General features: G+C 42.1%; 1 protein-coding gene across 6 annotated transcripts in view; it reads right to left on the bottom strand.

Annotated features, from left to right (window-relative positions):
* Positions 1 to 24938, bottom strand: part of fto (FTO alpha-ketoglutarate dependent dioxygenase) — a 121284-nt gene that overhangs the window by 32532 nt on the left and 63814 nt on the right. The window contains exon 9 of one of the 6 annotated variants that reach the window (XM_042406683.1): positions 23275 to 24121. The exons of the other annotated variants lie outside the window; for them this stretch is intronic. Coding sequence (XP_042262617.1) covers positions 24100 to 24121 — 22 coding nt within the window. The 3' untranslated portion in view covers positions 23275 to 24099. Of the gene's footprint in view, positions 1 to 23274; positions 24122 to 24938 lie in introns of those variants that run through there. 6 annotated transcript variants of the gene reach the window in all.

Raw genomic sequence — 24938 nt, 5'->3', positions numbered from 1 at the left:
GTACGTGTGTTTTAGTGTGTGTATATTAATACGTGTGGCTTACCTTAATTTTTGGTTATTAGGTTTTCACATAATTTTACACATTATAACTATATTATAACATAAATGTACAAAGAAATAAACAAAACAAAAACATTTTTTGTGCTGAGCCATTCCTCCAATATATGTTTCCCACAAATCTGTTGCCCATAGTGTGTCATATATGAATGAATAGCAGGTTTGCTGGACACTGTGCGCATGATCTGATGCATTGTTTTAGACATTGCAATTTGATAACACTACCCACCATAATTAATTTTAACCTGCATTTGGTGGGTTGGTGGGTTGGCGGGTGTTAATTTTAAGTCCTGTGTGCTCATGACCACTAGCACCTGAGGGCAGGACTGGGCCCTAAACAGGCCTTAATACCTGGCTCAGTGTCCTGCCTGAGGCTGCTGTCAGTGCATGACGGATCAGACACACCTGATGGCTCTATCTCTAACAAGCATCTCTGAATCCTCATCAGAGCACTTACTGAGTCGTGATTAATTCCCTCCAACACTGTTGACAGACAAGGTGCTTCATCTGTCGCTGTTCACTTGCATGGCTGGGCCCCAAGCAAAAACAGACAGACGGAGATGGAGCGATACAGACAGAGAGAGAAAGAAGGTGTACTGCAGTTTAGCTGCTGGTAAAACAAACAATATTGAAAGCAGCATACTGCAAAGGAGGAAGAACAAAGAGCGTGAGTGATCCATTGGCAAACCTTTCATTTAACAAAGGGAGTACTGTGAGACCAGCAGAGGAGAGAGAACGATGTAGCGCAAGAGAGAAAGAAAGATGGAGAAGTAAAGACGGATGACAAGAACAGAGCAGGAGGCAAAATAAAGGAAATGGCAGGCAAACAACAAAGGGATTACTGGAGAGACATGACGAGATGTTGGTTAGGCGGTAAGCGGGGTAGACAAAGATGATCAGCTTCTGACACCTTTACACTTTAATTGCCAAAATAAGAAAATTAGTGCAGGCTCTTTGTGTTTTCTCTTGAGGAAACTGGGGCAGACAATGAGCAGTCACAGGCAAAAACACACATGATGAGGAGGACACGCATCCAGATGTCAAAGAGGAAGCCCTATCTCAAGCCTTAAATTGCATATACAAAGAGGGAAGTTGTATATGGATGGGTATTGTAAGAGAACAACCTCCCCTCATCAAACCATCGCAAACTGTCAGAAGCAATATATACAAATCCATGAACCCTTTAAATTTTGAGAAGTCAAAGAAGCAAACACAACAAAATAAAACAGTGGAAGACCTTTTACTCCAACAATCTCAACCTAATCAGCAAAGATTTCAAATTGCACTTCACACTGCTTTAAATATTTGGATCAACACTTACAGTTAGTTAGCATATTAGCGGTCATAACAGGTTAGTGCTTACTAATCGTTTCCGGGTAGTGACGTGCATCTTGTGCTCGATTGTGAAGAGGGAGGTTGGGAGTATTGGGTGTTTTGGTGGTGGGTCTCTACGGCTGAAATGGAGTAAAGCTGAATCAATGCTAGCTGCTTTATCCCTGTCATCACTGATATCATAAGAAAGTGCTAATTAACTTACTGCAACCTCTGGAACAGCTCTGACCAGAGGGCTAATGTAGCCTAATCGCGTGTGGGGCCCTGTGCTTACTTCCCCAGGACTTTCTCCCTTCCCAGTCAGAGTTAATCGATTGTAAACTGCAGCTGGGGTCACGGCAGCCCGCAACTTCCCCTGCTGACCCTTCCACACCCCCGGGCAGGACCTTAATGGAGCCATGCTCCCCAGAAATCAATACTCAAACTGGGCATGGATCACTATATGAGCCCCCGCCTGATGGGATCTGACAATAGGGCTGAGCTTTGAATGTCTAAATACAAGAAGCAGTAACTTAAATTCACAGGCTGCTGCCTTCAATTTTTTTCCCCTCTCCAACTGACTATGTAAAAACATTCCAGAAAAGAATAAACGGAGCTGCAGCAGACATTAAAAGCAAAAAATTAGACCACACGTTTTCTCCTCTGATTCGATTTGCTCGTTTATTCTCTAATCCAGGAGCTTCCTCCAACTCGTGTCTTGACACAGCGCGTGCAGAAGAACACATGTCAGCTACAGGCCAATCTGGTCTATCGAGACACCTAAGCTCTATGCGCTGAGCAATGAACGACCTAAAACAACAGCAGCAATAACCAATAAGGCAACCACATTAATTCCTCCTCACCTTGGGAGGACCTGTTTGAGTGGCTGTGTCCCGTTAAGATTAATTCCCGCCTAATACTAATTGGTCCTTCGGCTGGGAGGGCCCTGGGGGAACGGCTCCCTTTGGTCCACTCTCACTGGGGCTCGCCACCATTGGAGGGGTGCTGATGAGCTAGCATTTTTATCAGCCGCAGCATTCCGCCAGAGCTCCCCCAGGGCTCTGCACAAGCTATAATTAAGTCTCACACAATCCATAATTGCTGTGTTTACAATTACTGTAGAAGAGAAACACGGAGGCAAAGGAAGAAGAAGGTAGGTGAGGGTGCACAAGGAAATGGAATAAAAGAGAAAAAAAAGAGAAAGGATGAAACTGAGAAAAGAATGAGCCTGGCCCTACATTAAAAGGTGCAAAATTCATATTAAAATCTCTCTTTCTGCTGCCCCATCTCACTTCACTTTGCCTTAATAAGCTCTCAGGGCTGTTTGGCAGGGCTAAAGCCCATCACTTATTTATTTTTCCCAGATAGCCCTATTAATTTTCCCCAGGCCTGGAGTGCTCCGGCAGACAGAGATGTGGACTGGATCTGCCATCCCTTGGGTGCTCCTCGAGGAAGAGCCGTAAATGACCCAAATAAAGGGTACTTTTGAAGGCTGCAGAGAGGCGCCGGCACCATTAAAACTAAATGAAGTGTTTATTAGCCGTGCCGACAGCACTCTAAACACTGGCAGATCAAGGGCAGTTACAGTTAATGTGTCTCTCCAAAGCATTCGCTGTTTGTTTAGCCTCGCCAATGGGCCTGAAAGAACCAAAGAACAGACTTTTTCATGCTTTTTTTCATAGATTTCTCTCACCCAGTCTCTGCCTTTCACACACCTGATCTTCTTTTTCTATATCTTACTTTTCTCGCATCACCCACTACTCCAACTCCCTTTCCTGTCTTTCCAGTGGGGGGAAAGGCTGTATACTGTGGTTTCCTCTTGGATCCCAGAGCCACAGCAAGGTTAATATAAGGGAGGTGTGACAGCAGCAAAGCACAGCCATAGAAGGTAGAATAAAAACAGTAAGACATTGTGTGCCTCCATGGAAAGGGGGCCCGTTACACTCTGTGTACTGACACTGTCTGTGGCTGGGCAGGAGACTCTCTGATGGGGGACCAAAAGCTGCTTTTAAGGCTCTGATTGCTCGGTATTCTGAAATTCCCCTTAAAAGTTTCCCTTCCCTCTAATTACATTCTTCGTTTCATTTCGGCTTTTAGACAAACTGCCAGGGAAGCTTTTGGAGAAGGCAAGAAAAAAAAAAAAAAAAAAAAAAAAGAAAAGCTGGGCTCAATTTCACTTTGTTATTTTTTTTATAAGGTTTGAGTTTGTAATGAAAAAAATGTGCTGAAATTGGATAAAATGGGGAATAAACTGTCCATTTATCTTCTTTATATTTTCCCTCTAATAGGCAGAGTTATTACGCACATGACACAAAACAGACATTTACATTTACGGAAACACATTTCATAGCAAATACTGTACCTGAAATGACTCTGTGGCAGTTTTGATGAAGCCTTAAAATCAGTTGGTGAGTGTTATTTTCTCATTAACTCATATTTAACATTTTAATGTGATATTTTTTTCCAAGCTCTCGTATATATTTTCCTCCACAGTAATACCATGTGTGAGTGAGAATAATGACACTCATTTAGAGTTGAATTAAAAGTTCAAACAATGAAAGCTGTGAAAACTTTCATATGCCACCTCAAAATGCATACTTTTTTTTCTCCTTCCACACAGATCTCTAATTATTTTTCATAACCTCAAGCAGTGTACAGTAATATCACAGCTTCCTGTTCTAACTTGCGTGTCTATGGCTGACATCGTTTAAAGCAACCCTCCACCCTTTCTGCCCCCACTTCTCCTCGACACTTCACTTCTCTTCTTAAAAATGAGCTGAGTTGGATACTCAACAACAGTTCGCAAATGAAGTTCTTCTCTAAATTGCAGGGTTTCATATGAAGATTGATGTTGGACACAGTACACTTCTGAAGTCAGAGGCTGCAATTACAATCCAGAGTGATTATCCTTGCCCATTAATAGCAGCAGATAGCATGTCACAATCAGGGATGTGCATAATTAATCAGTGGTTAGTCTTTGTACCCCCCTCTCTCTCTCCTCTTACCCCTTTTACTCTGGGCTATTTTCAATGTAAAACAGGGTTACGGACAATTCCCAGCAGTGTAACTAAATGCACCGCCCAAAGCTTACAAGACGAAGTGAGTTCTGCTATTGACAAAACATCACTGACTAGTAATGAACACAGTGAGTGCTCTAAATAATTCCTAATTCCTTAATTTATCATCCCTACATGTTATCAGAGACGCAAACCTTCACGTAACATTAGAAAAACACTCGCTTCCACTTGACTACAGTTTCCAAGAAAACATTATTTATGTTCTCACCCTTTGTTGATGTTTGTGTGCCCTTTTTAATGAGAACAGCCTCATTTTCAAATCTAGCCTTCTTTTTCTCGCTTTCTTTTTGATAGCAAAATATAACCCTTCAGGCAAGGCAAAAGACAGGGTAAAATTCACACAAATTCAGTTCCCTTTTATATTTTTATTTCTTCACCTGTCCTGCTCTAACACACTGTTTGTAGATCACTATCAAAGCTTTCCTCTCTCTTTATTTGACCTTCCTCCCCAGAAGAAAACCTCAGGCTGATTCCCTTCATAACAAAACAACACTGTCAAACCTAAAGCCCGCTGACTTTCAAACTTTCCCCCAGCATACACAAGACTTTCTGCTCACCAGTCCTCTGGAGAACCAGGCCTTCCATCAATGCCAAACCCAAACTGTGGAGCTCCAGCTCAGTCACTGTGATTTATATAAGTTATTATAGCCCATTACAGAACAAAAACAGGACAAAAACCCACTTCACAACAGAAGCCGGGCCAAACAATGGGACCACAGTGGTGAGCGCTGGCGTACGGGCGGGTGAAGTCCAGCACATGCCTGAGCCGCCACTCACCACACATTGTCTTTAATCTAATTCTACACATGGTTTCGTTTCAATCCGAATCAAAAGCTCTCATGTTAACAAACCATAACAGATCTCCCTTAATCCGCCTGGCAACAAAAGATGGATGCAAGAGACACTCCGCCTCTCCGTCCCTGAAATCACACCTCATTTGCATACAAAACACTTGCTGGAGGTAAGGGCATATATTAAAGCCATTATTTTGTGTTGTTCTCATTGAAAAAAAAAAAAAAGTTTGCATAATTGTGTTTAGCATTATGTGGGATGGAGGCTCAGCTATCCAAGAGCAACTTAGCAAATCCTTCCTGTTGCTGCTGGCCATCCATACTCCTGCGTTCTCTTGATAATGCAGGAGCAGACAAATACGGGCATGTCTCTCTCGCAAGAAGCAAACTGGAGACACCGGTGCTTCAAAGGCTTGTGTGCTGCAATGTTACTATTCATGACCTTCTTAAGAGTCTGCCCTCCATAAAATTATTATAACAGCTGCACAGTATGCTTCATGAAAAAAAACAAAAAAAAAACTGTTCTTTAGTTGACATACATTCTCTGGAATTGGAGCATGCAATAGTGATTGACAAAGAAAAATAACATGACTTATCGCTGTATAAATATCAGCTGAAACTGAGATTACTGAATAAATACACAAATAACCATCAAATATGAGTCAACATAATTTGTCAGGATGGTCACTGGAACATATCCATTAAAAGAAAGTACACTGGCTCCTTTCTACTGCGCATGTATGACAACGTAGATATTTCCTCAAAGTTCAGAGAAACATCAACAATAGCTGCAGTTACATGGACAATATTTCTTCAACCTGATTGAAATTAGATTCCAATTTAACTGTTTACATGGAATCAAAATAAAGTGATCTGGTGAGATGTGCATTTACATGCCCAAAAGCATTTAATCAGAATATAACTTTTCTGACACGCGCAAAGTGGTTCCACCCGCTGTGAAGCATCTAATCTGCCAGAAATATAACAGCAGAAGAAGAAGTGGTTCTGCCCATTAATACAACTTTCAAGATGGACCTACATCGTGTCCTAGGAACAATATTTGCGTTTCCGCTGTTCTTTCTAATTAAGCAGCAATCTCAGCAGCACATATTTCTGCAATCTTCACACAGGAGGAGAGACAGACCAGACCAGTTTTGTTTTTTATAGCGTCACGTTTCTCTCCCTCCCCAAAACTTGTACACATCACCTAATGTTACCCCCACGTGGGGCAAACATGCACAGAAAGAATATATTTATTCCAACCAGAGAGAAATGATGAGATTGAGCGTTTACATGGTTATTAGGCGCTAATATTTTCCTATTGAACTGATTATCAAAGGTTTACACTACCCCTCTTAACCCGACTGAAAATTTCTTCCGTTCATTTTTATTCTGATTGGGCTATTATTCCGATTATTAGTGGAATATTAGGATCCGTGTAAACGCAGCTAATGAAAGAGACCCACTTCTTCGTCATGCCAAACACAGGGCGCCGGTCCTGTGATTGACAGATAGGTGAGGGCATGTGCCCAACTGATGCCTCTTAATAAAACCATGTGGGGAGGAGGGGAAGGATTCAAAGACTTAATTCAACTCTCACAATCACAGTGTGACAGCAGGCCTCAGGAACGTGTGCTATTTCCAAACCCACAGCCAAGGGAATTAGTCAGTGCTAATGTGGCCACTTTGCTAGATCAAACGGTGGAGAGTTTAGTCACTGGCAACAGGACTGGGTAATAAGCATCCAACGGCATGTCGGTGCAGGAGGTCTGATTTGCACAATCTTTATATTCCAACGCTAACAGTAATGATGAGAACCTGACTTGTACATCTGTTCATGACAGCCACCTCAGGCAAAATATGCAAGAGCAGAATCAAAACATAATTCATTATGTTGATATGATGCTCTTTTTTATTTTTACAACCCCTCCACCCCCTCTTCCACACACACACACACACACACACACACACACACACAAGCAGTTCGTTTTTTTCAGGTGATGTGACGTTTGTGTTGATCTATATCTCTGGGATACGCAGTAACTCACCCAGCCTGACTTGCTGGGCCCTGTTCTGTCCCAGGTGCCTCCAGGGGCTTTACCGCACACCTGTGTGTTGAACAGGACTTGAGCTGTCCTGAGCGGCAGTTTTCAATGTTGTCCCTGCCTCCTGGTGGCTTGGAGCAGCAGCACTAAGCATGAAAAAACATAAGCCTTTGCTCTCTTCAAACGCATACATAAAGGCCTTGGTGGATGCTTTTATCATGTTACACATTAGCCCTGCCCCATTCATACATGTGAGTGCATTCCCTCAAAGGTGTGTTCATATCATATGTGTGCAGCCCTGTCATCTGCATAGAAGTGTGCATATACACACACACACACACACACAAAAACACATACACATTAGCATGTTGTCATGGTTGTGTGAGCGGCAGCTGGGTGTAAATTGCACACGGGTCTAGCGTAATGAGGACTGATGGCTTATGCCTGCTGTATATTCCAGGAGGGTGTCTTCTGACAGCTTTGGGAGCCGATAAAGTAATAACTAATAATGTGCAGATAGCGGCGCCACAGTGTGACAACTGTGCTAACGCTGAGAGAGTGTGAGCTTGTGTGTGAGTGAGTGAGTGAGAGAGAGAGAGAGAGAAAAAGATAGAGAGAGAGAGAGGGTGGGGGGATGAGAGAGAGAGAGAGAGAGAGAGAGGGAGGGGGCCTGTGCTAAGGGGGCTTCCTTTCAAGTTTCAAACACAACCTCCAGTGATGGTTTCAAACCTAATTCACTACCTCCAATAAACACACAGGCAGAAAGAGAATACATAAACTGTTTAACAATCACTCACTTTGAAAAAAAAGAGAAAAGAACAGAAGGGGGAAAAGAGAAGGTATCCAACTGGCATTGCTTTTTTATAATCTGTCAAAACTATAAACAGAAATTGAAATAAGAAGAGCTAACATAGGTGTGTAAGAGAAACACCAGGGACAGAGGAGACTGCTCTCCCCCCTCTCTCTTCCTGCAGAAGCGAGTGATTCTGCTCAGGTTCTTACAACGTGGAGACTCCTCCATAAATCATAGTCCCCACTGCAAGAAGACTGAGGAGTGTCTGGCAGTGACAGAAGACTGTGCATACTGCTCTCTGTCTCTTCTTCTTCTTCTTCTTCTTCTCCTCCATCCTCTCTTCCACTCCAGCTTTGCAGGAGTCAAAGCCACCGTCTTACTGACAGGGTCTTGTGACTCAGTGGTGGAGAACAGACAACCTTCACAGAGCAAATACAGTAGACTTCTATGTTCACTGGAAGAAGACTTGTGGAGAGTCACGAGGTTAGCAGAAATTAGAGCAGGAGCTAAGACCATAGCTACCATAGCTATACAGTATATAGCATATACAGTATATAGCTATGAAATGCGATACATACAGCGCAAAGATGTGTTCAGATCGAAGATAAGGCACATTTTAGTGGTGGGATTGCATTAAAAAGTAGTGGGAAAGATGCAAGCAGATAAAAACATGGATGGATTCACTCTAATCACTGAAAAGATATGTCGCCCACATTAAAAATGTTTCTATTAGAGCAAAACATGTGCAATTGTCCTCAAACTGTATGGCTTCTTTTCAAGACATACAACAACAAGCAAGAAATAGAGACTCTGGAGGAAAATAATTGAAAGTTCCTGGCAAGTTTTAAAATCTGTCCGAGTCCAAGTTGTAACACAGGCACACAGGAACAGAATCAGTGCGTATTGCCAGCTAACTACAGCTAATATCTGTGTTGATATATCGGTTGTTGATGTCAGATGTCTAGTAATTTATATCATTTTTAGGTTGAAAAAACCTACAGCCATTCACTCCTCTCACTCACAGTCACTGTCTGCGGCCGGAGAGGAAAATCTCTCAACCCATATAAGATGAAACTAATTCTAGCGCCATGGCTGCAATCCACGCGAGCTGTCAAGCCAGATTTTGGCCCTGGTGTTAATCTATTTATTTACAGATCTGTGTGGAACAGTGCAGCTGCACAATCAACTTTGATCAAGTTTAGTTGTAAAACAGAAGAGACATGACAGGAGGTGGAGGGAACGACAGAGCGGGAGAAAAAGAAAGGGAAAAAGAAAGAACGATGGAGTGTGGTTATGTTTCAAGAGGTAAACCACAGGTTGGGTCTGGTGTAGCAGGACTGATCCGTCTTTTCCCTCTGTGTGATTGGGTCTCTCATTAGGAGCCAGGCCCTGTAACCGGAGCCCGGCCTAATGCCTTGCCGTGTTTAGAGAAGCACAGAAACCATTTGGCTATAATAGCAACCTTTTCAAAAACAAACCTCTGAAATGAAAGGCGGCCAGACTCGCAAAAACCGACAGCCGATTATTTTGAAAAGGAGGCAGGGGAGACATGACCATGAAAAATCGTAAACTGCAATTGAAAATAAAGCCAGACGCGCTGTATACACCACCCACTCCCCTACTAACATCTTTCCCATTTTCCTCTCCGCCTCTCTTCTTTCCACGGTTGTTCATCTACGCGTCTGTGTTTCACTCACCTTCGTCCTCACCGTGAGACGTGTCAAAGGGTTAATTCACACACACACACACACACTCAAGGCCTTCATTCCACACTGATGCTATCACACGATAACCTGCTCTCTCTGTCACTTATCAGTAATTTACTGCTACTTCTTTTTCCCCTTCTTTTTTTCTCTCTTTCACACAAAATGAGCTTGTTTCGCCTCAAGCCATTCGACTGCTGTGGAAGACAAGCACGTATCCTCAACTCACTGACTGACACAAGGTTTACTGACATCAACAAGCGTTACCTGGGAATTTTCCATACATATGATCACAGTAAAGATGAGTACTCTAAAGCACTGATGTCTTGCCATGCCTCAACTTGCACCAGTCACCATAATGAGCATGAAGCTGTGTAGCCAATGTGTTTTCATGTTAATCACCAAGGATGCTTATGGTGGACATGCCTGTTCCCATGACTAAGGTGATTGCAAAGTCAAGGGGTAACTGGGTTCGGGGTCAGGGGTGCTGGGTGCGGACCCGTCCTAGGTTCAGAGCTCCTTGCTCCGGGGGACAGGCCATCAAAGAGAGAAGGCCACCCTGTTCAGAGCAGCAGCCCAGGCCTCAGGGGCCCCACCAGTGACAGCTCCCATGTCACAGCCAGCTCTGTGGAACACAGGTAATGTACCCTGGGGGCCTGCTGAGAGATAAAAACGCACCAGGACACCTGCGTCTGAAGCTGTAATTTGTCTTCTCTCATGTTCAAGGTGTTTTATGAGAGCAAAAGGACAAGGTTAAACAGCGAACAAAACAAGCAAGCCCACATATTCTTGCGGAAATCCTTGCTCTCTGTCTTCACAAGCTGTTCTGAGCTTATTTTTCAAATATGCCTCAGCACAAATAGAAAGATGTGCGGCATGCTGTTCATCAAACTGAGTGAGGACTTAAATAGTATGAATAATTCCACTCTACAATATTTTGGGAGGGTAAAGTTAGTTATTTCACTGTATAGCTTGAGTGACATGCAGATCCATCAACTAGTAGGCAACATAAGTAAAATTCAAAAAGTTTACTGGAAGTACTTTTCTGTTGTTGTTTAAGTAAGTGGGTGTGTGCATGTCTATGTGCATGTATGTGTGTGTGTATGGCTGGGGGTGACTGGTGATCCCTGCCTCTTGCTGTATATCTAATGCTGGGGTATTAGTGAGGGTCCCTCCCAGAGGCAGTGACTACACAGGCTCTTCTGAGAAGGCGCTCATCAACGCCCCTGCTTTCAAAGGCAGCTTTAGCCAGTGCCATTCAAAGCAATCAGCCCAGTCAGGGTCTGCCCATCCAGCCCAAATCCCTTCATGGCTATCAGAAGAACTCTGAGCCGGGCCTGCTGGGGGCAAGGCAGAGATGGGGGGTGGGATTCGCTCATAAGGGATTGTGAAAAGGCCGTGACACACGCTTATTCATGCCCCAATAACCCGCAACAAAATATATATACTGTTCATGAAATAAATAATTTAAAAGATAGAAGTCAAGAGATATCGTTCTGCAGAAGTAATGGAGCCCATCTTCAGTATTGCACACATTTATGTACACAGGCGTGTACGCAAACAAGCACTCATACACACATGCATGCAGTCAAGCTGCTATTCGCCATGATGGGTGACTCAACCCTCTACAATATTCAGATGCCATATGACATTGCTTTGGTGTTGGGGCAGGATGGTATGGCACAGGACAAGACCCAAAAAAGAAACTACTGAGAGGTCGGCAAAGCCTAACTCTTTAAAAGTTGGCAACTATTCCAGTTAATGATTAGCTGGTGATGTCAATTGAGAGGCCAGCAGGAGCTTGGCTGCTGTGGCTACTCACTCTACTGGCTAAGCTATTGATTTACCGAGCCTGAACCATACGTGTCTAATCTGGTAACTCAACGGACCTGCAACTGATCTGGCTTGTTGTTTGCATTCCCAGGCGACTTACTCACTTTCCTTGGTTGACAATTTGCAGTCATAGGTAGTTGTAAACTGCAGTGGAGTTAATTTAACATGAGATATTTGGGACATTATAGAAACTGACTTATCTACCACCTCTAACATGTCATTTACAAGCTCTGACAAGGACATAGGCTTCAGCAGTCTTTCATCAGTCATTTGTTGGTACTTAACCTGCACCAGATGTAGACTGAATGCAGCTGAAACAAGATAAAGTACAAATTTAAACACAGTTAGAAAAAAATTCTTAGGTCACTTACAGTACACTTGACATACAGTAAGCAAAAATGTTAATGTTTTACTTACTAATGCTACTCCTGCAGAGCTCTAACATCCTTTAGAATACAGTCAGAATGCAGTCCCACTAAATACGGCCTCAATCATTTTGAAGATGGATGCAGTAAGAGATAATGAAAGCAAATTGAATTGTTATAAAATAGTTACTGTTAGAAAAACACTCATTATAGCCTTTTGTTTCAAGCTACTGTCTCGGATTATAAATGTAAGCAAAGATCTAAATAGCGTCCCAGCTGTGATCGTTTAACAGTATTTATTATACAATATTTGATGTGAGTGAAAGAAAACTGCAACGCTCTTGATTTTGCTGTGGACTGGTTTTGGTTATGTGTGTATGTGTACAAGTGTGTGTGTGTGTGTGTGTGTGTGTGTGTAGGGGCTTTACAGGGAATAACACTGGGCAGAATTTACCCATGAGAAACAACAAAAGATGCCTCAGAAGTATGTCAGAGTGCCCTCATATCTCTGTGGTGAGGGCAGAGAAGGTACAGAGTGCTGGGAAGGGTCAGCCAATTTTAGAGAGCGTGTTGTTTTCTATCTGCATCTAAATCCAGTGGTTGTCTTTGGGCAGCTGCAGTGGAATACATCACATACATATTCTTCAGAAACACTGAGCCAATCAAAGCATGCATCAGGAGCTAGATGCAATAAATATGAGCCAGTTATTTCAAGTTTGAGGTTTTCTCCTACCAAACAAGCTCATTTACTTCTCAAGCTTCAAGATTTATGACAATTTCCAATAAAAGAGCAGAAAAAAAATGTTGCACAAAGCAATTGTTTGGGTTTTGGACCCAGATCATGATACATTTCAAATATGTATGAAACACAAACAGATGAACAAAGACTTAAACAGATACAGCACAGTTAAGCTTCAGCTGAGTAAAAATGCAAGCTGAGAGTTTTGACTACGATGGGCTTATAACCAATACTGACGTGGGAAGCTACATACAATATTTTTGGCAACAGTCAGTCATTAATTCTTTCCATTGTCATACCAAAATCTTAAGCCCTAAATTCCGTGTTTTCGTCTGTGCTTGTTTGGACATATGTATTTTTGTAAAAAGTTAAATATACAGTATAATCATCTGCTGTGTGTCCAGCTGTCTTTTCAGAGATAAATAAAGTTATTCATAAGGCCAAACCATGAGCTGATAGATGCTGGTGATGATGGAGTCTTGGATGGGCCAGACCATGGATGCTCCCCCCAATTTGATGCAGTTTTCCTGGGTTGATCCACCAGTGTGGAACCGAGGCCTGAGCCTCATCCTATATCTGGCAAACCCCACAACTCTCAGCATAATTATCCCAGCAACCGTGCTCCTCCTCGGAGCCTTGCTAATCTGTGGAGGATGTGGCCCTGCCATCAACTCCACCTGGTCACTGAAAGGGAGGGAAAAGAGGAGAAGGAGGTGCAGCACTGTACCACGCACAACCTTGCTGCAATGAATCATAATGCATAAATAGAGCAAAAGAACAGAGGACAACTTGACCTAAAACAGGATGAGGGACAAGGGAAAGGGCACAGACAGTTTGGCCCAAACTTTGAAAACAAAAATCTGCAGGGGAGTCTTTGGACTAAGGAGGACTCCAAATTCACCTACTGAGAGCTTGTGAGCACCGGTGCTTTCAAGCCCAGGACAGTAGGGATATTAGGAAGGTAAAGGGCCTATTGAGAGCCGAGCTATCTTGCCCTGGCACTTAATCAAAGGGATTAAAGCATGGGAAGCCAAGCCCACAGGTTATCCTCCAGGAAGCATACCAAGTAGTTATCAAAAACACTAAAGTTCAAAGCAGCTCAATTTTCCTATATCAGAAGTGTTTTGGTCAGAGCCCTCAGGCTTGTTTCTAGGTAAAAGAACTGTGTTAGAAATGTTTGTGCTTGCATGTTTGGGAGGCAAGACGAGAGGGGAGCATGCTTGTACTTCAGTGGAGACCTGAGTCCATGGGGTTCGACACAGTGTAATCAATCACTCCCAGACCCTGCCTCAGTCCCCAGAAAACCTGATCCGACTGTGTCTCACGTTCACACAAGTGTCTCCTACAGACAGAACAGGGTGGGGCAGTGTATTTGTTACAATTAACCTAAACACTTTGGGACAGCTGTCATTAGAGGATATTATTATCTATTAGATCAGCCTGTTTACTGTTGCACAGATTTAGTCCTGCAGCCATTGTAGCTAAAGGAGGAGTTAGCAACTATTAAAAAAAGCACTCTTTGTTCCTACTTACTAATGCAGTGCTGTAGCAACCCAGGAAGGAAAAGGATCAGACAGGAAGTAAGAGGAGCACTCTAAAACAGCATACAGGATTGTGGCCAAATGTGTTTACACGCATATGCTATGTATAAGCACTCAGTGTGATGTGTTTAGTGAGATTTTCTTTGACATTTATAATTGGGCAAGCACAGGGTCAGTGGTTTGAAGCTTAATGTGAGGAGTCTGAAAGTGAAAGCATGTGACAAATCTCATGATTCCTCAAAAGTAGCAGTGTACTCTGTGAAGTGCTGTAGCCTTTACAGTGGCCCAGAAAGAATCAACCAGAATCAGGATCGTGTGTCCCACAAAATACTAACTTACATAGTCAGGTTTGGTGGTTAGGGGCCCAGTAAGGGGGGAGGCCTCTCCTGCTGAAAATACGTGCCTTCATTATACTCTGAGGTGTTATGCAAAAACATGCAAACTAGGTGAACAAAAGGAAATAAATGGCTGTTCATGAGTTAACAATTTTGGGACAGACAGCATTAATATTGCACATACATGCATATTGAGGCTTCAAAACTTTATGTCATTATATTTTTCATATACAAAAAGAAAATACTTCTTTGACAAATTGTCAGTGATGTACAGATCTTGGTTCATTAACAACAAAGCCACAACTGCACCAGTCTTGTGAGAATTGACCATGGGATGACCGAGAAGACTCCCAAATAACACTGAAATTTACACCACTAGGGGTGAATACCTATAAACCTTCGTCCTGTTTTTCTCCCAAACCACTGCCAAGACTTAAGTGCGACAGCTTAACTTTATGAAAAAGAATATTTACTGTAGCAATTCTAGCCCATACAGGCCTTGTTATGATGAAATCAGCCTGGTCGTATATTTAGCATGTTCATTACTGAAGCCTCTAACCTGCCAGGATCCTGGTATGGCTTCAATAGACAAACCCCATCTGTCTAACGTTAAGAGCATTGGAAACAGATGGGACTTTAATTGTATTTTTGTCCAAATTGCAAAATAGCTACTTGGGAAAGAAGCTAAAATAACATACAAACAACAGCAACTATGATAACAACTGTGCCTGGAATGAAATGAGTACAGTAAGAGATCAAAAACATAAGGCGTACAAATTCAGCTCCGCTCTTTGAAAGGGGATCCCCCCTAACATTACTGGCCTAGTATTGATTTACTCTGCAATTTCGTGTTTCTCTCCCTGAGCCAGCTCCACAATCTCTGTTGAGCAGGAGGTCCGGCAAATAGCACTCATCAGATTTTTCCAAAACATAAAAGATTGATACCTTGCGTCTTTTCAGACAAAATAATAATTGAGGAAGGGTTGAAACTGGTATTTGGAGAATGGAGAACTGAAAGCAAAAGTGGATGCCCAGGCCCCCGAGTTAGTTTAATAAACCATAATGGGAAAATCTTGCAGAAAGGGCACTTTTGTGATGGGAAATCTGTACCTTGTAAAAAAAAGTACACTCTTACATATTAGATCCTTCAAATATAACCCCATGTTTATCTGGATTGCAATGGCACTTGTGCAAGACAAAACTACTCAAATCTGGTTTAAACACTGACCAGTAATGACAAGAGAAACTGGTAAATAGCTAACAATATCATTAAAACTTCTACAGTAATACTTGTTGAATAATTTTCTGCTGCAGATACTAAAACAAAAGACACAATTTTCTTTTTTTACAGTCTCTGCCAGCAGTGCAGTGTATCTAAATAGCCTCCTTTTCCTAAACCCTGCAATTTTCAGCCATGGACGTAAGGGAAAGAACAGATAAACAGGCTTTTTTTATATTTCAGTCCAAATCACATCAAGGTATAAACAGTGAGCCCAGAGCACATCTCCTATTCTTTTTCAAAGTAAGTCCCGCTGTTCCATTTCAAATACCTCTGGGTTATGGGTCATAATGCTGCTTTCCAGCTTCTGAACACTTTTATTCAGGCATCCTACTGTAAATAGGGGGAGATTCAACATCAAATATCTCTATTCCCCATACTGGCCCTTTCGTCTGTTATGAGTAGATGTGTGCTTTTGGCTAACAAAGTAATGGTTTGTGATTCTCTCTTACCAGACTCTGAATACCAAGTGGCAAAAATAATTGAGGCAAGTGTTGAGTGTAGTTCTGCATTAAGCAAACCCTAAATAGGACCAGGTATGAAATCAATCAAGTTGGCAAAATAACCAAAGCCTTAAGATAACATAAAGCCAATATATGTCAGGAAATTAAATTAGTGTTAGCTTATGTTATGGCTCACAGGTCCTAGGACCATTAAAGAGGTAATAAATGTGTTATAAAGCTCTTACAAGCCCCTAAGGCCATTAAGGGCTGAGCTGCAGAGCTGTTTACGAGATTGTTTATTACAGACTAGGCTTATCATCATTTACCACGCAGAGGTGGCTAAAACGAACTCTATAAATAGCAGATTCACTGGTTCTAAGCCAAGCTAAACAAGGCTGCTATAACAGGAATATATAAATTGTCACACATGCATCTAGTGGCAAGGTGAGGCAAAAAGAAGAGGAGAGGTGCAGAGGAGAAGAGAGGAGAAGAGTGGAGAGAAGAGGAAAGGGCAGGGTGACTAGCAGGTGGTTTCATATTGTCTCTATCCACCACATATGTCCCGTCCATTGCTGAGCTGACAGGTAGGGACACAATGTGTTGACCCGAGGGCCTGTTAGAGACCTGCAAGTGGATAAATATAGAGCGGTGGGAGAGCATAGTTGTCTTAAATGACATATCTAATGATGCTCATCCTCTGCAGTCTTCTCTTATAGTCCAGAAGAGGCTTATGAGAACACAACTGCTGTGTGTGCCGGCACCACCACGGCTCTAACTGCTCATTCTATAAAGTAAACACTGATAGCAGCACAATTGTGTCTTTTATTGTATCTTTCATGTGCCTCGACCAACACCCTTCCATCCTCTTCTACCAGTCGCATATAAACATAAACAACCCTGTGCCTCATTTGGATTTGCAGTGAATGGGAGAGATTCATATTAAGCCTTTGCAGCTGTGTGTGTTCCATTTGCATATGAGAAAACAGTTTCAAAAGGCTTGTCTATAATGCATAAGAGCCTTTTAGGCTGTGTTTACTGCAACACTCTATTCCTCCCACTGACAATCTATGCATGGGTTTGCATCATTTTGTGAGACATGCCAGTTTTGAATTATTCAGTCACTCATCTCTGCCACAGCACCGCATTTAACAAACACATATGCACATTCACATATAAAAAGACAGAGTGGTCTACAAGGATACTACAACAGCACCTCAGTCAGTCCCTTTGGAGAAGAGGGAATCCTATTACCTAAGCTGTCAGAATCTGTCGGGCCCTTTTCCTTATGCTAAGGCCCCTGTGTTAGCGGGGAATACGATGTACACCACCAGTCCATTTAGAAGCTGCCTGCTCTGTATACTTTAATGGGCCTTGGGCCTTGAGTGTCATGAGCAGAAGAAAACACAGTTCAATTTCCCTTCACAAGTGCATAAAACAAGCACCTCCACTGTACCAGCCCAATGCATAATTCACTGCCGGTGATGTGTGTCTTAAATGCTGCTGAAATATACATGGCGGCATATGCAAATTTGGCAGTGCTCTCACATGCTGTACTTGCTAAACAGACAACAAGAGAATAGCATGCCATGCAGAGAGCCCCTTCTGGACACAGACAGTATGTAGTACTGTATGTGACTGTATGTGTGTGTGTGTGTTGCGGGGATGTTAGCTGTACCTACGGTCTTAATTGTTTTGGGAATGCAAGATGCTTCTTGTACCCTTAAATGTCTTCCACCCGCACTGAGGTCTTTAAATGATGCGTTTGGATTTACACAACGAGATGGAAAAACACAGAACTAGCATCTGTGACACTGAACACAGGTTTCTATAGGCTGGCTTGCTTGCTTTTTGCCATTTTGGCAGTTACCACTGGAGCGATAAAATCCAAACTTGGTCAAAAAAAAACAAACAAAAAAATTACTACTTTAAATCTCTCTCCATGAAGTTTAGCAAAGGGAAAATTAAGTACTGAGCCCATACATTCTGAGTGTATTTTGAGGGACACGTTGAGACATTTTTAAGTGAGATTTGTTTTCGAGCCAGCATCTAGTGGCCAGTAGAGGAACTGCAGCTTGTATTTTCACTGTATGTGCACTGGTGTGTGTTTGTGTGTGTGTGCGTGTTGGTAATTTTTTGTGAAGGGATGTTGATGAGGGAGGAGGAGAGGGCAGACTGGTGGTGTCAGATTTTATAAATGAGGGAGGAAATGTCTTTATCCCAGGTTTGGACACCCCCACCACTTTCCTTAGCAATCCCTCCCGGTGTGTGTGCATGTGTGTGTGTGGTTTGGACCAGGCACTGGCTCAGTCCGATTCCCAGCAGTGTATCTTTAACAGGGCCTTCCTGCCAGGCTGCCAGCCTGTTCCCCCCTGACGGGACAACAGCCCAGCTGACGCCCCCACAGCCTTGCCAACCCACGCCTTCGACCCACAATCTGCTCCCCTGATCCTGACGTAGGGAGGGTGGGGAGAAAGTAAAAAAAAAACAAGAGCAAAGACAATAAAGAAGAAAATAACAAAGAAAGGAAAGGTACATTACCTTCTTTCACAAAGTAGGTGTCCTCAAAATATAGATTTCTAGAGGAGCTAACATTTACTTTATACTAATAACCACAGTGACAGAGTTTTCAGTTTCTAGCCCACATGTCAATGGATTGTTGAAGGACACAGAAGCGTGCAGAGGAAACTCAAGCAAACAAGGGGAGACCATGCAAACTCCATACGATCAACAGTTTGAATTCCATCCAGGAACTGATATATTAAACTAACATTGTATCTGTGTGTGTAGAGCAGAATTTTAATCAAATCGTATAGTATTTGAAAATCCTGTGTAGTATACAGAAACCTAGTATCTAATTAGAAAGAAAAATACAGAATTCATAATAAAGGAATGTAATATCTGACCATTTTCTAACATATAAAATAATGCAATATCTGAGCAAATAATGAGTGGATGGGTGGGAGTTGTAACCGTGTGGTCATTAAACTTGACATTCACTGAGCTGCTAATGCACTGTGGATGCGCTTTGATTTGACATTTATATTGTGGTGGCTTAAGTTTTTCATAAGCAATATTTTCTCTTCTTTTTATGCCAATCCATCTTTTTTCATTTTCTTATAAGTTCATTGAAAGACTCTTCTTAAATGTTTCTATAAAGAAGACAATTATTACAATTTTAGTAACAAACATCAAGAGATTCCATTACTGAACTGCGTCTTTTTTCAGGTCACAAAATGTAATTAGAAGGCAGTTCCAGTCACTGATTGCACAGTCAGTTGCTGCTTTAGTACATTTTCGATTATAAGCACAAATAGAATAAAAGATGCAGTGCTTATTTTCAGTTTGCGCCTTCGCATACATAAATCTGGCCCACAGTGCACATGTGCAGCTGCCAAAGCTGTGGTGTCACTGATGTTCACTGGTGTTGAACAGTGTGTTAACAGGATGTATAATGCGGCGCGCTGGTCCTGTGCTGCAGCCAGGGCTGGGTGGCAGCACTGTAGGCTACAGTAAGGCGGTTATCATGAAGCAGTTATGTAGCTGCTCTGCTGGGCCAGTCTAATTACAGGAGAACAGCGTGCACCAGTCTGGGCCTCCAAATGGCACCATATGTTTTCCTAGACTAACCGGCTGAATAAATGCCATTTACCCATTCAGGATGCACTGCGTCTGTGTCTGGGAATCAGTCATTCACACTCATATAAAACCATTCACACCCCGCCACCCACCTCTGCCATATAAAACTCAGCTGTCGGCGATTTACGCTGCTCACCCCTCCATGTATCCTCACAAAGCTTCCTGTTCGGTTTAAACATTTACACGTCCTATTGTAAGTTTGTCAGAGCGTCTCCTACACACACGGACATGCATAGTGATGTTGTTAATTGGGTCCTAACCAGTTTAGTTAACTGAAGGGGTTTGGTTAATCAGAAACAGTATCCAAAAAGCCAGCTACAGTATCAGGGTGTGGTCAGGTCCATTGGTCTTCTGTGGTGAGTATGCAGTAAACAATGGTTGGTAATATGACAAAGGTCACTACTGGTAAACTGGTCACGGAGCTGCTGACCCAAGAGGAACAACAAAAAAATGTGTAGAAATATGTTTCATTTCTGTTTTTGTCAGAGTTATTTATCATGTGAATCTCTCAAACATGAGTTTATGGGGCACAATGATGTTGGTTACATCTACTATCTGGACACTGCAGTTTTGCTGTCTAGCTAATCAAATGTAGCCTTTAGCTGCTAGTAAGAGCTACTGATATAGGTTTTTGCAAACCAGTGCAAATACTGTACCTCAGAAACAGTATTTAGACAAGTGCCTGTTTAAAAAGCAATGGAAACGTTTTTTTTCTGAACATGTTGGGCAAGGAGTGGCTTTAACATTCTCATACTGTTTAATTTCAGTCATTTCTAAATGCCCAAAGAGGAAAACTATCGCATTTTTGAAGTGGAAAAAAATGAAGATTATAACTTTAGAAAAAATAAACAGCCTTTTGTGTTGCATTATATTTCTTCTTGTCTATCTTGTTAATCATGTCACATCCCTACCCCGAGTATGGAACCAGTGACTTAGCTTATCATGTGGCAATAATACAATTTAAAAAGCCTCTGATACAAGCTAATGTTGATGCCTTTTTTCATTTGGCTTTGATTTGAACATCCAGTATTTCCCTACCAACACTCGCTGGCAAATTTGCAATCACAGTGTCACTGATAACAAGAACATAATTCTTTGTGGGTGCAAAAAGCTGACAACATTTGTATCATGACCTCTTTTTTTTTTTGGAAAAGCTCCCTGTATCATCACTAGATAGACCTATCACACATCATCGGTTTGTTAATGAGAACAGCCTAGGCAGAGCCACTCACAGATGCCTATCGAAGGCAGAAAACAAAAAGAAAATGTAAGTAAATATGGACTGTAATTAGTATGACAAGGTTGAAAAAACAGATAACACATCGCAGCAGCCCGAAGGCCTTCTCTCTCACACATGCGCATGCACATGGAAGCGTGTACATACACAGGACGCACACAGGCACTCGACTATATGCACAGGCACACACACACATACACACACACACACACACACTGGGAACAAATCAAATGTTTTAATCAGCTTGCTACAGCACATAATGAGGATCCACTAAGCCCCAGCTATCAGCTGCCATCGGCCACTTACTTGTGCCTTCAAAGAGCTGATTTTTCACTTCGTCTACAACCAACTTAACACAGTAGCTATCTAGAGTGAACGCAGTCTTTGCATGTGCAATAAAACCTGAAAAGTCTAAGTGATGTTTCAGCAAGTGATATATATGCTGTAAAGCAAGGAAGCAATTATGTGCGAGTGGACGAGACAGTGCAGTCTATAGGGAAAATATGTGCGAGCTGATTACATCCTATTTGTCACCAGCGTGATTTACTGCACTGAAATACTAGAAAACGGTTGTACATACATGACAGCTTATGATATGCCACGCCACACCCCATAAATCTGACAATACATGCAATGACCTTACATACCTTGCATAACCCAACTCACTCCTACACTAACAGATACAGTGTCATATTTACTTCAAGCCTTGAGTGCACACACCTTGTGATGCAGCGCAATGTGCACCTGGCCTAGCCACACCTACTGCATAGCACAAGGCAATCACATGAATCAGTCAAGTCAGTTAAAAACAGACTAGTTTCCACAGAACTGCAGGTATGTCAGAATTCTTACTCAACAGTCCAGGTGTGTGTGTGTGTGTATGTGTGAGGTATACGTGAGGAGATGCACAGAATGTGTGCAGGTGGGCCTCCTGGTGCAGTTTATGGCCTCCTGGCATAGCTCTGACCTCTGTGAAGAGGATTCACAGCTCCAGCCCACCAGCTGGAAAAGTGATGACCTGAGAACTGAACAAACCGAGAGACTCGTCCTCCTGTCCTTGTCTCCTTCCTGCCTGCCTGCCTGCTGCAGTTTGTCCTTAGTGGGAGACATGCAGAGCTGGGTGCACCTGCCTGAAGATATCAAGCTGGATGAATCCCTGTCCTCCTTCAAATCACTTCTTAGAACTCAGTAGTTTAGACATGATGGAACGGCTTGATTTTCATTAATGCATGAAAATATTTTTAAAATTAGCTTTCCTTTTCTTCTTCCTAGCTCTGTTAATATCTCACTGTCTTCAGTTTTTTGTTTATTCTTTAACAAACAATGCATACAGTTTTGTGTATATATTTAGATATATGTATGACTATGGATTTACGAATTAATATGTTATTAAATGTTAATGTTATTCATATATGGGTGTATGCATGTACTGTATGTACAACACTGAAATCCTGGGTGTGTAGTGGTATACATTGCATGTAAAGATGTATGTGAGTTTATGTTTTCATGTCTTTGTAAACATTGTACACTTTTTATCACTGATGTTGGAGCCAAAATTATGACTTGATATTAAGTTTTATGTTGATTAATTATGCATAAATGTAATGAAAGATGGGGAGTTGAAATAGATTCATTATAAATTATTGGAATTGTGTTGACAAATTGTTGTTGGAACGTTGAGTGTAGACATTCCTCTTCTGACAATCAGCTGATTGAGGCAGTAATTGTACCAGCTGGTATATAAGAGCTCTGAGCTGTTATGAAGCGTCTGTTCTTTGGTTTGTAGCCACACGGTTTTTTGATCCCTGGGTTGCGATAAATGTAAATTGTTTTTTATATCTTTTATTTTGCTACTCTAATATCAACTCTTCTGTATCATCATCTGGTAAAAATCATCTAATCTGATCATAGAAAAGAAGGAAAACATATCACAATGAAAACTGAACAAGAAGGGAAAATAAATATGATAAAAATCAAGAACTTAGTGCGTTGACCCAGGCCCATTCCAAAGAACAAGAAGAGAGCAAATATGGTGATGGATGATTGCTATTTTAATTATTATTATTGTTACAATCACAAATTCAAACAAACAGTTGAATGGATGATCTCATGCTTATACTTATTTACCACCTTTTTCATCATCGGTTTCATATTTTTCAAAAGAAAGGCTTTTGACTTGTAGATTGAATTGAAGTTTACCAACATTAACAACAGAGAAAAGCTGTCCCATCTGTGCCAGAGGTTGCCATACATATCAAACCTAAAGTAAGCTAACTCGAGCCTCTGTATCAACATCCAGTGCAGCCTGCTGTAAAATAAATGACGTTGTTAGCTGCAGTCTCGCAGGTGAAATGTGATGCTGCTACAATTATTCTAATGCCAGCATGCCAGAATGCCAGTGCTACCAAATGCTGCTGTCAACCCAGGGGTTTAATTAGTTTGGCACGTGTGCCACTTATAATCACCTGCCATTACCAGTTCTGGCTGCATCTGCTTACACGTCTGTCAGTGGCGGGCAGGCTGTGTATGTGTGTATACTGTAGGTAGGTGGGTGTGTCGGACGGTGGGTTGGTGGGTGTATATTTTGGCAACAGAACATAGCCCTTAACCAACATGAAATCTAGACACAAAGGGTTCATTGGCACGAGTTCTTTCTCTCTACAATCACGCACTGTATATTGATATATACACATATGGAGAGAGATAGAAATCGTGTCTACACAGGTGTCTCTTTGTAAATTTATATTAAACATTTTTAGTCAAAGTAGCTGTCAGGTAAATCCAGGACAATTTTATTAGTGGTACAGACTTGTCAGCCGTCCGTCTGTACAGATGCTTGGTGAAAACAGAGGGGAGCAGGGCTTCGTAGTGTCAAACTGCATTGTGAATAGAGCTACACCTCAGGCTGAATACATCACATTGTGATTTCATGAGAGCTGGAAGAGGAGGAAGAAGAAAAAAACTTCAGGGTGGCTAGTGAATCTCAGCCCAAAACAGGAGAAATGGAAGTTAAAAGTGAATCGTTCACTCCCCCTGGCGTAACAGTGGCTACCTCTAGGGCTGGAGGAGGAGGAGGAGGAGGAAAAGAAGGAGAAGAGGAGCCCCCCCTGGCTCTCACAGTCATGTGACTGCTGAGCTCAATATCTGAAGGATGGACCTCAGGCTGTGTATTTAGCTATCAGGTCATGAGCTCGTGTGCATGTGTACAGGTGGCTCCATACGTTTGTGTGTACTGTATGTGTGTGCAGCAGAATACGTACATTCTTTCCCACTGACAAAACAGCAACTCAGCTCTCCTGATTCACCTATGTCTGCTGCAACACAATGGCTTTAACTATCCCTATTCTTTCCAGAAAGTTCCCATTTAGCACTAAACCAAGGCTTCAATATTGTGCCGCCTCAAAAACATCTGTCGGGGACTTGTGTGGCTACACTAATTACAAATATCTGCAGTAATCCGGCGCCGATAAGAGAGTCATTACTCCACCAGACATTTATCACTATGGGATTGATGACCCATTTCAGAGGCAGCCTTTGTACGGGGAAGTGAAATCGCTGATATCCCTTTTATCCAACATCGCTGCTGAAACCATCCATTTGTCAGGAGGCAAGCTAGTTAGAATTGTAATTAACAGCTATGGACTTTGCCCCTAATAGAATTTTTGCAGGAAACTGCAGATTGACATAGGAGGAGACGAGGGGGGAGTTTTACTGTGTTTTTCTTTTCTTACTAATTGCCACTTGGAGTGGCTG

This window comes from Thunnus maccoyii, chromosome 1 (assembly GCF_910596095.1).
Source record: "Thunnus maccoyii chromosome 1, fThuMac1.1, whole genome shotgun sequence".
NCBI classification, from domain to species: Eukaryota; Metazoa; Chordata; class Actinopteri; order Scombriformes; family Scombridae; genus Thunnus; species Thunnus maccoyii.
The sequence above is the reverse complement of the archived record's forward strand: the minus strand, read 5'-3'. Positions and strand labels throughout refer to the sequence as shown.